Source organism: Lethenteron reissneri, chromosome 14 (assembly GCF_015708825.2).
Source record: "Lethenteron reissneri isolate LAM-NWPU_2019-01 chromosome 14, ASM1570882v1, whole genome shotgun sequence".
In the NCBI taxonomy this organism is placed as follows: domain Eukaryota; kingdom Metazoa; phylum Chordata; class Hyperoartia; order Petromyzontiformes; family Petromyzontidae; genus Lethenteron; species Lethenteron reissneri.
The window spans coordinates 1,756,717-1,768,880 of NC_083792.1; the positions used below are offsets into that span (position 1 = coordinate 1,756,717).

General features: G+C 46.3%; 1 protein-coding gene across 1 annotated transcript in view; it reads left to right on the plus strand.

Moving 5' to 3' along the window:
• The first annotated feature begins 301 nt into the window (after window positions 1-301).
• The window catches only part of LOC133342224 (serine/threonine-protein phosphatase 2A 56 kDa regulatory subunit gamma isoform-like), a 51,491-nt gene continuing 39,628 nt past the window's right edge, over window positions 302-12,164 (plus strand). Inside the window, exon 1 of the mRNA XM_061551229.1 lies at window positions 302-484. Within this exon, the coding sequence (XP_061407213.1) occupies window positions 482-484 (3 nt within the window). The 5' untranslated portion in view covers window positions 302-481. The remainder of the gene's footprint in view (window positions 485-12,164) is intronic.

Consider the following 12,164-nt stretch of genomic DNA (forward strand, 5'->3'; position numbering starts at 1 on the left):
GCCTCGTGCGCTCTGCGAATTGTGGAGCGGTGCCCCCCCCACCACCACACCCCCCCCCACTACCCCCCCCCCACTACCCCACCCCACCCCCCACTACCCCCCCACCATCACCCCCCCACCACCACACCCCCCCACTACCCCCCCACTACCCCACCCCCCACTATCCCCCTACACCCCCCCACTACCCACCCCCCTTCCCACTACCCCCCCCCACTACCCCACTACCCCCTCCCCCACCACCCACCCCCACTACCCCCACCACCACTCAGTCACTGCCCTCTTCTCATTGCCGTCGCTGCTGCCGCCGCCGCCGCTTTGTAAACACATGGCGAGGTCCGGGCTCTGACCGCCGCGGATCAAGAGCCCGGCGGCCGCGGGGGAGGAGGGAGGAGGGGGGTGGCTCCTTGGAGGCCGCGGCGGCCCCTGCGGTGGGGAGCGAGGAGCAGCAGCAGCAGGAGGGGAGCGAGGAGGCGTCCACGCCATGGTGCGGGCGAGTGGCTGCCGTGGCCATGGCCATTGTTGCGGCCTTTGTGTTGCTGCAGTCTGCGCCTCGAGTGCGCCCCTCTCACATCGCCGCCGCCGCTGCTGCTGCTGTTGTTGTTGTCGTCGTGGTTGTCGTCGTCGTGGTCGTCCGCTAATCTCGCTGATGGTGGCACGAAGGCTCGAGGCGGCTCGCAGGCCGCGCTATTGTCCCGCACTGTACACGCGGCGGCGGGGCCCCGCGCAAACACCGTGGGGCTCGCTTGCTGATCGCGCGGTCTTATTCATTCCGTGGGATGTGTCGTGGTAGAAATGTGTTCTAATGTGTCACGATGCACCGCGTTCAGTACTGTGTGCTGTGTACAGTACTGAGCTGCTGTATTTTCTTTATGTTGTGCGTTGAAAAACAACAACTTTACCTCGGGGATCTTTACACGCCTACTAATCATAGCTGAATACTGGGAGGGGGGGTTAATTGCACGGTTTTTATAAACATTTGTTATTGCACATCAACAACACGAAGCAGTGTGCGTGTCTCGTACATTGCAATTAATGTCGCTATTGTGCACCATATATGGTTGCTTGGCACTAATGAAAACATTGTTTAAGTGTGTGTGTTCGTACACGAGAAGGAAAGTGTGAAGGTATTACAGGATGTATATACATCATTAAATGATGGTTTTATACATCCACATTAACACAATACTGTGTTAATGTGGATGGCACTACACAGTGAAATTGTGTTAATGTTCGTTTAGTACACAGTACTGCGTTAATGTGGATGGCACTACACAGTGAAAGTGTGTTAATGTATGTTTAGTACACTACTGCGTTGATGTGTCCGACTGACTGTGTGTTAATGCACGTGTAGTGCGCACGGTATTGTTGTGTGAATGTGATGTGTGCACACGTGGACCAGTGGCTGTGCTGCAGCTCACCCCGTGTCTGTCTCTGCGGCTGGGTTGGCAGACCGAGCGATGTTGTTATCAATTATTTTTGTTAGCTGTTATGAAACATTTAATTCTGAGAGAGAGAGGGAAAAAAACTGCTATTCAGCAAAGTTGTGCCTCTGTTCAACACCATTTCTGGTCGCTAATTACAGCCCCCCCAAACACAGCTGATGGCTTCAGTCTCAGGTCATCGTGGTGATCGCTTTACGAGAATCGTCGGTGTTGTGTGTGTGATCGAGTCTGGCTCACGGCGTTACATTGCGAGTGATGGCAGCAGTGTGTTTCGTTCGATTGAAAACAAAATGCCACAGCCGAGGTCTGTTATCCCACGACGAGATGGCTTCGGTAGTTTTATCGTGGGCGCCAGTGATTGACTACTTAGACGGTCCTTAGTAAAGCACTCTAGTGAGTGCTCGTGTCCCTTGTGTATGCGTGGAATGTTTTACAGAACAATGATGTGACCCTTAACGTCAGAGCTTGGCGAAACTTAATACCAGTTATCTACTCGTGGAAGCCTCATGAATGTTATATAGACAATTACTCTAAGCGCTTGTGTGTGTTTTGAATGCGGTGAATGGGGGGTGCTAGTAAAAGCTGAGTTAAAAGTACACCGCTTTGAGTTCAGTTCCTGGCCACGGCTAACATCAGTGGGCGAACGATATGTGAATCGGCCGTGGGTTCACCCACCCCTTTCACCAACCCGCTACCACCCAGCGTGGAGTATATTAGTCAAACAACCCCAGTGACCGTCACGCAGTGGAGAGGCCTTCAGCGGCAGATTGACAAAGGACAGTGAATTGTTGGGTTATTAAATCACAGGATCGTGAAAGGTGGTTGTTGGGTTAGGGAGGCCTCCATCCAGCTAGAGAGTGATTCATGGCTGATGGGCCAGGGCTGTGGGAACGAGAGGCCGTGGGATACATCCGGTCTGAAGGTTAATTTCTTGTTTTAAATAATTGGTGTCACAATTAGAATTAGAAAGAGGGCCCCTCTGCGAATTTAAAATGAAGCGAATCACTTAACACGCACGTCTTAATTACATCTTCGTGTTGGGCATATTCCCTTTACAGGCAAGTGAAGTGCAATGGCTGGGGGTGAGGTCAGGTGGGGGTAGAATGGGAGTGGTGAACTTTCAGCACGGCTTCAGTGAGTCCTGCAGTATATATACACACACGTACATCCATCTACCGTGTATCTTGTTTATTTTTCACCCCATGTAGATAATAAATACATATTTCACATTTATAACCAGCTCTCATTTAATCTCCATTCTGAATGCTTGTCTCATCTTATACCTGTGCCTTTTGTGAATATATCTGCTATTATGACTGATCTCCCCTATTAGCTAACCTAGCTATTATGCATTCATCTGTCATAATATATATCAAGTGACAGTACGTAATGTGGGTTCTCTTTACAGCCTGTAGCTTTAGGCATGGACGTCAAACTGGCCCTCGGTGGAAAAGATGTTGGGACCTCTGGTTGCAACTCTTGTGTTATGCAATTTAACACTGTTCAGCAGCATAAAAAAAGTGAAAATGCATTTTAGTCAGGCTCCATGGTGCAGTCTCCAACTCTGATTAACCCTTTCCCCGGCCTCTGTGTGTGTGTGTTGTGCAGAAGGGCCATTGCCCATAACATCATCGAGCACACAGTCTTCCTTTTCAGACCACAGTGTTATTGACGAATGGGAGTTTCGGATTTTCGGTGTGTTAAATTGATACCTGCCAAACTCTGACCGTCGCCTGATTGTGGGTTTACTCTCCAACAATCAACCGGTTAGTGCTGAACTAGTTACGAAATGGAACGTTTTGTTTACGTGACAAGCCTTACTAATTGGCTGTGTCGAGTGGTGGCGGGTTTAACGACACATTTATATTCACGCGATGTAACCCAAAAACCTCTTATGGCCCTGCCAAGTGTTAACTGCACTACAATTGCAGTGCCTAGTGTTTACTGCACAGTGTAAAAGTGAACGGTTTCTAAGCAGTACGTGTGATGAGGCAAATAGAATGATTCCGGAGGGTGCCGTTCCACAATTGAGGCGTTTGATTTCTGTGCAAAACCCTGGGAGAATGGGACTCCCCCTTGTACGCTGGTCCCTCTCCTTTGGTGATGTTCCATCTGGCAGCTTTCCGTGTTGTCATCCTGTGAAGGACATTGGTTACCTCTGCAGGTGGGACAATCTGGAACATCAACAGAAAGCGCGTTTGCTTCCTGGTGTACTGTATATGCATTGTTTTTGTTGTAAAGATCTCTGCATACATTTCCTGCATGAGGTTTATGACCGTTGCCATCACGTGATATGGGTTCATTTAGCTCTCCAAGGGGAGAGTTTCTTATCATTTATCAATCATCGACTTCCGTTTTGCTGCTCACGCACCCATTGCGTGTTGTTTAGTCTTTCCTCGTTGGTAATCGTTTTACAGAGTTGTGTGTGTTCTGTTTTTTGACATTTCTATCCCGTTTTCAACTCACATTTTCTCACCTTCACTTGAACCGTCTATTACAATGTTCGTTCTCGTGGTCATGTATCTGCTATAAAAACGACGGGCCATTGCCTGAAATGTCACCTAATGAGATATATACACATCCTTTTAAGGTAGCATGTGTTTATGATAAATATTTTTTTTGTCCATTTATTCAAAGTGGTGACATCGACTTAACCATTTAACTTTTCTAGGTATTTGAATCCATTGCTTAGAACCAGTGTAAATCACATTGCTGTACATCCTCAACCATAACTTTGATGTTGCCTTGTTCTTATCTGGCAATATTAATCTCTCGCATCTCACCAGCCTTCTTGTATTGAACTTGCTGTCGATCGAGACATCTCTGACAGTCTGTGAGAATCGAGTCTTCCATTTCTGAAGTCTTTGGGCACCTCCATGTCCATCTTTATTAGAAGTGTTCATTACCTTAATGTCCCTCCTGCTTGTTGGGAACTCTAGTAGATGTTAGCTTTCCACATTTCTTGATCAAGTATACCAAGCATCCTCTCATATCTGTACCTTTTACCTAGCTATGCATTGAGTTTATGCTCATTGGATTGTTATACGGATGGTCCCATTTAGGCAGCAGCCCAGATGTTTTACAAGCGAAGTCTGTGGTGCCGTGTGCACGTCAACAATACAAACTAACGTATCAATATCGCAGAGTACGAGAACAGGGTCCTTAATGAATATTGCACAACTAACAAACGAGGAGAGATGCGGGTCGTGCTCGCTCCTGGAAAATCCGAGTTGAAGCTAATCTTATTTCCTCATGAGAAACAAATGTAAATAGGGGAGGTTAGGTTCCTGAGAAGTTTTCCGTCGTGCTTAAGAATACTGGGCGACGACCCTGATGCTGGCCCAGGACACAGTTTGGTTAACGCTCACTGGTGACGGTTGTGGAGCTCGCTTGAGGTGGAGTGAGGTGTTGAAGTGTCTGTGCTCGCCGCCTCGCCCATCGTTAAAATGTTGTGCAGGTTGCTGCGGTGCTTAAACCTCTCAAACCACCCTCGAATGGCTGTGAACGTCACCTCTTGGTTTGATTCACCACCCCTCAGCCTTGTAAGTCCTCAAAAATATGCTGTGCCTTTGCCTGGATCACCTGTAAACTGAAAGGAATGTGGCACTGATTTTGATCTTCAATCCACACTGATAACAGGCGCTCCATATTTCTGCATGCTTCTTGAGCAGTTCACTCTTGAGCGGTTCACTCCAGCAGCACTTAAAGGTATTCCGGACTGTGCATTGCTTCTGGTAATCCTGACACTCGTGGCAGACCAAGCACAGTGGCAATGTCCACAGCTCTATCTCCTGCTGAAAAACGCCAGAACTATTCTTATTTGATTTGTAGTGTGATCACCTTCCTACATTTATTGACGCTTGAAGAAAAGAATCACTTCTTGGTCTTTTAGCACTTATGTTGGTATTGTATCATATCGCTCAGCCGCGCAGCTCAAGAAAGTAATTTGGCGTTAAGCGAGGGCTTGCTGTACTGTATGCCTGCATAGAGATACACTGTGCAGGGAGGGAGCATTGCCTTGCAACGTCTGTGCCGATCAGCCGCTGACAGAGGGATAACACACGACGTTAAACGTTTACGTGGGTAGTAATTAACCGTAAACTTTGTAGCGAAACAACATTGAACGGACCGATATTAAGCGAGGATCGCCTGTGTTTGACAGTCGTAAAGAGAACACACGTGAATCAAAACAAAAACCGTGCAAATATAATGACAGCAAGAGGCACCAGCAAAGGTTAGAAACAGGTGGAAACAAGCTTTATGCTTTAGGCTAATGCTGAAAAAAACTCGTGAATCCACAGAGACGGTGCGAGCATGTGGGAGCAAGATGCGCCAGATAAACTTGAGGCAGAGGTAAAAGTGAGCCCTCTGTTTTGGCCTAATAGGAACATAAAGAGGGGGGGTTAAAGGAGGGGGAACCAAGCTGTAGATGAGCGGCAAGGATATTCCAGAAACGCGGAGCAGCAATGCTGATTTTTCTAACCAAACAAAGTTTTAACAAATGGAAGGCACCTCTTTTAAAAGTGGCCCTTAAGGTAATTGGTGGGTTTATTTAAGAGTTTAAGTGGAACTTTAGGATGCGGACAGCCCAGTGATGGTCTCTCCAGATATCCGGGGGGGGGGGGCAGTGGATTTGAGTTGATGTACAGGTTGCAATGATGAGTTTTATAGGGGACATCAATGGCAACATTGAGAGAAAAGTGGTATCATGGAATGATACCTTTTAAGGTAGATAGTGTCACAATAATCAAATATGGGCTTTAATATGTTCAGACGGAGTCGAGGTGGAGTACAGCGTTTGTTTCTGTGTAGGATTCCAATTTTGTTTTTGCTCTGATTGGCCATGTGGGCAATATGGGTCTTGAAAGGCAGCTTCGAGTCCAGAGTCACGACGATATCCACAGGTGGTGGGGCAAATGTGGGGCAGCCAGAGAATATCATAACTTTGGTCTGTTTAACATTGTGGACCAATTATTTTAGGACATTGAGTTGAAGTTAAAGATTATCAAAGTCTTGTATGACACGCTGTTGTAACTCATCCATGGAGTTCCCAGAGGCCATTGGGGTGGTGTCATCGGCAAAACGGTTAATGTCAACGTGCGGATTAGAGGTGTCTTAGGTGGTTGACGTATTTGTGGCGTTGCAGTGCGCTTCGACCTCGTGCGGGAATCGAATGCATGATTTGGTGATGCTGCTGCTGCGTTCGCAGTGGGGCACAATTAGTGAGGTATAAAACATTCGTCAATAACACGGTCTTAAAATGAAAAATATACAGCCTAAAATATGACGTTTCATAGCACATCCAGGGAGAAGGGTCATTACCTGAAACATCGCCTATTATATTTTTACGGCAGCGTTATTGATTAATGTGAGTTTTTAGAAGATGGTGTATCTATTGATACATTTGGTCTACTTTCTGCTTTTACTTCATTCTGTACTATGAAATCTTCTATTTACCATATACCGCATGTGCACAGGTGTATATGAATATGCGTACAAACAATGCATGAAGTTCATGTGCATAGGTTTTGAAAGCAACGTGGTTTTTAATATGTGACATGGATCAGAAATGTGGATAAGAACAAAGAACATAGAACAGAGGCTGAAAGTGCAATGTAGTGGAGCAGAGATGCATAATAGGGATTATCCCGAGAGACGTGAAGGTGAACACGTGAATCGGAGGGCAAACATTCTAAATATCATATAGGCAGCCCTCGCTTAGCACTCAAGATGCGTTCCTGGAGAAGTGAATGCTAATCGAATCGGCACTAAAAGGGGTCCTTATACCATTGCATATATGGGGATGCGTTCCCGACAGCGTTAATTATTTTGTATGAGCAATATACGAGGGCTTTTGGGTTTCTGTAATAGCGCTAAAAATGCAGATGGTAAACATGTAATTAATAAAAAAGTATAATTTGTTATGGCATCAATAAATATTATGTACTCTACTCAGGAGTACATTCTACTGTAGCCTTCATACCAGGCAGCGGTAGGAGATGAGGTTGTGGGAGCAGCTGCTGCTGCTGCGCTCCCAACCCGCATCAATCTCAGAGAAGAGCTCCAGGACTTCCCTGATGGTCTGAGTGATGGCCTCCAGCTACATTTTTGTGGCGAGGTTTCTTTCAGGTAGAGCCTGGGACTATCCTGGTCTCTTGAATTCTCACCTGCCTAATTGTGCTGTAGTAACACTGAAAAGAAAAATCTATTTTTTAGTTTGTAATCGTGACCATGAATTGTGGCGATTGAATTGCGGGGTGGGTGGTCGGTTGCTGATTGGCTCCGTGTACGGCGTTCTCATTGGCTGAACGAATGTAACAAAGTTGGTGACCGGTGCATTTCCTCGCCCGCTGCCGATGTTCGTTCTTGCTCCTAACACTTTTGAGTGTAAGAATTCCATAGAATTGCAGTGACGACATCAGCTGATGTGCATCAGCAAGATGGGTTGTTGTGAGGAACGACAAGCAATGTGGCAGCCTCGGGAGCCCTTCATGGAACTCGCGAGACAATGACTGGTGATATATACCACACAATGCAAATGTGCATCAATGTGTTATTTCGAGTGTACTCTGTGAACTACAAACGTGTATCTGTGTTTACGTGTGTGCGAATCCCCAAGCGTAATTATTTGGCGCCGCGGTGGCGAGATGTTAACTCCCTCACCTTGTACGCAGGAGGTCGTGGGTTCAATCTCGACCCTGACGCTTGTATATTTGGAGTTTGCATGTTCTCCCCGTGGTCGCAGTGAATTTTTCTCCATGCCCTTCAGTTTTTCCCTCCACATTTGTAAACATGAGTTTAGAGTATTGGCTGCCATAAATGTGTGGCCAAGTCACTTCTGAAAAAGAGCTCCATAGCTCAGTGGGCCTTACCTGGGGAGTCCATTGAACCCCTCATCCAGAATTGCTCATATTACAGCTTAGTGGGAAGTCACACGTTGTCATCCCCCACTACAGGAATGTAGAATTTCCACCACTGGCTTAAAGCTGCCGACAGAGATGAACATTTCCGCGTGCGCTTGTGAGCATCAAGACACGTTGGGTTTTTGAACGCACAGAACAGCTCCCCAGTTGTGCATTCGTGGCAGGCGTGGTGTGAGGTGAAGAAGCATGCCTTCTGTAACTCGTTGGTCAGCAGAGCCTCACATGGTCACGCCAGGGAAAGACATCACGGAACTTCTGCAAGAGTCGATTAGTTCGGCCTCCTCACCCGCAACTAACACTTGCCTCCTTTATTCTCTGTAAAGAGTGGGTGGTCACATGTCATCCAATAAAGTGTTGGTGAAGTGAACATTTTAATTTTAAATGTTTTAATGCATAGGATGAGTTAGTAATGTCGTTAGAGTGCGCGACTCTTCACAATGAGCCAGATGGTCGTGACGCTTGCCTCTACATCAGCACTGTGGAGGCCAGGGTTGGTGGCTCACTCTGCTTGTGGAACTCCTTCCCACGGGCATCGGTACCTTACCCTTTCTTGCTAGGAGAAGGCGGTACACAAAACATGGACCCCACCTGTTTCGTCTGCATGGGATAGAGTGTTGCCCCCTCGCACGCTTGGGTTTTCTCAAGCTGCTCTGGTTTCATTAACCTTTTCCCGTTCCGAGACAACCTCAAATTACGGGGCAGGTCCTGATCACCGCTCAATCTCGGACAGCGCCAGCAGTTTGGCATTAATTTTATTTACCGAGGAATAGCGCCGTTAAACATATTGCACTCACTGCAGAGAACCGTAGCAACACGACTGCACTCTACGATAGCTGGTGCCAAACTGTGCCACACATCCTCCTGCATGGCCTTGTGGGAGCCTCCATGCCGATAAACTTATTTTATCTTACAGTTCTGTTCCGATTGCATCCTGATGTCGTACACGTACATCGTCGGAACAGAATCTAAAGAGATACTGATGACATACATGTACGTCATCGGAATGGGAAAGGGTTAATTGACTGCTAATAGCAACACCTTGATATATAGAGGGTCACAGAGGTTCGGGGGGGGGGGGCGATTTCGTGCCGGCTCACTTCCTGGTTGTCGTTCCCGCTCGTTTGTGGTTCCTTGCGCCTTCATAGTTCTCGCTCTTCGAGAGTGAGCAAACACTGTGTGTTCGTGTTACAGGAATGCATTATTATACGTCTTGCAATCAGCAACATGTGAGTTCAAATCCCACCGAGGGGTTTACTAAACCCATCATCCTCTAGGTTTTATATGGTTTGCACTTGTTATCCGATATATGAAATTGAACACCAAAATATGGATTTGGCTGAATTTAATTGAAGCCAGATTTGCACGTAATGCTTCTTGTGTGGTCACAAATGGCTGTGTGGCTACGACTGCCGATGTAGCGATTCTTCTGTTCAAATTGATTCTTACGCTCGTGATACATCCATCCAATAGTGCACTTACAATTAATTATTGACGTCACATTGCACTTGTGACTGGTGGTTGGACTGTACGTGTCACTCTAAAAAACACACATTCACATTCTTAGTGGAGATATTACTTGGATTTAGCACCTTTCAAAACCTCCAGAGACAATCTTCTATATGCATAGGTTCAGAAACAAAAGTTAAAACATGTCGTCGTCGTCCCTCCCCCCCCAAATATGGGGAGGAGAAATTGTATATTGTTGGTTATGCAGCGACTGATGTTGAAATTGGATATTGTTGGTTATTCAGCGACTGATGTTGAAATTCCAAAAAGTTTTCCCTTTGACCTGCGAATGATGCTTCCGTTCTACCAATTTCAATAGCTCGGTAGTACGACACATGCCCCATTTATAAATCATACAACAGACAGACATGTTTTGTGTACAGTTATACCCCGATTTACGTCTCCCCCTTTGGCACCGCTTTGTAAACACGTCGCTTTGTTATTGACGCCGCTCCTCGATTTGCGTCTTGAGAAGTATCATCATCTGTCCCATCTCGTATCTGTCGCCTCTCAGCCTTGGCCTCTACCTACCCTGTAGACGAACTACTTTGCATTCCACATTAACAAATGTACTGTAGAGTGCAATATATTATTGAAGTACGGTATTTTGGTATTTTTATAGGATATTGAATCTTATCGTATCCTGTATAATGTGTGTTAAAGTTTACTGCTGTACACTGGTGTGTAATTGTTTGTAATTCAATGTAACGTGAGCACGTCTATGATGAACACATGGCATGGCTTCACCGTACCCGCCGCTGTCTTTGTTTAGCTCTCGGCAGCGTGCAGACGATGTTTGCTTTGATTGACGTCGTTTCGATATTCGTCGCCGCAACTTTCAGGAACACATCCCCGACATAAACCGGGGTATTACTGTATCTCGTTTTTCGCAGCTCTTGCATTGCCGAACAATATTGTGTGTTTTTCTCATTATCTTAGCATAACAGTGATTGTTTTATTGTAAATTAAATCCCCTGCCATGCTATCACGGCTAGCAGACCTCGATGTGTTTAGCTCCTGAGCATATTACCACATGCAAGGATCACTATGGGGTGAATGAACACTCTCAATGTAATGCATTACCACACATTTCAATAGTCTTGCCTCAATTTAATGAACTTTTAATTCATCATTACTACACCTCTTTACCCAGGAAATCCTAAATTAACAGCCCCCGCGAGATGTTAACTACCTCGCCTGGTATGCAGGAGGCAATGGATTCAATCCCGACCCTGATGCCTGTATATTTGGAGTTTGCATGCGTCTCTCCCCATGGTCCCGTGGATTTTTCTCCAGGTGCTCAGGTTTTCCCTCCACATTTAGAAACAACATACATTCAGGGTATTTGGCTGCTATAAATTTCCACATAAGCCACTTAATTGGGCTATCATTTGTGGCCAGGTCGCTTCTGAAAAGAGCTATATAGCTCAGTGGGCTTCACCTGGTAAAATAAAAAATACTTTAGATAGTTTAGTGTCCTGCCAAGTCTTTTCACAGCTGGGAGCAACATTGCTTTGTGTAATCCCAATTGAGTAATTTGCAGGTAGTGTTTTGGCATTGAAATGTTTTGGCCAATACCATTTTTTTGCGATGGGAGGAAACTGGAGCACTGGGAAGAAATCCATGCAGAACAGGGGGAGAACACACACACTCACTCACACACACACACTCACTCTCACACTCACTCACACACTCACTCACACACTCTCACACACACTCTCACACACTCACTCACACACTCACACACACTCTCACACACTCACTCACACACTCACTCACACACACTCACACACACTCACACACACTCACTCTCACACTCACTCACTCACACACACACTCTCACACACTCACTCTCACACACTCACTCACACACTCACTCACACACTCACTCACACACTCACTCACACACACTCACTCACACACTCACACACACACTCACACAAACACTCAGACACATACTCACACAAACACTCAGACACACACTCAGACACACACTCACTCACACACTCACTCTCACACACACTCACACACTCACTCTCACACTCACTTACACACACACTTTCACACACACTCACTCACACACACTCACACACACTCACACACACTCACACACTCACTCACACACTCACACTCACTCACACACTCACACAAACACTCAGACACACACTCACACACTCACACACACACTCACACACTCACACACACTCACACACACTCACACACTCACACACAACAACAACCGCCATTCGCCACTAAGTGGCGGTGACGTCACCACGATGCTTGTGCCAGGCCA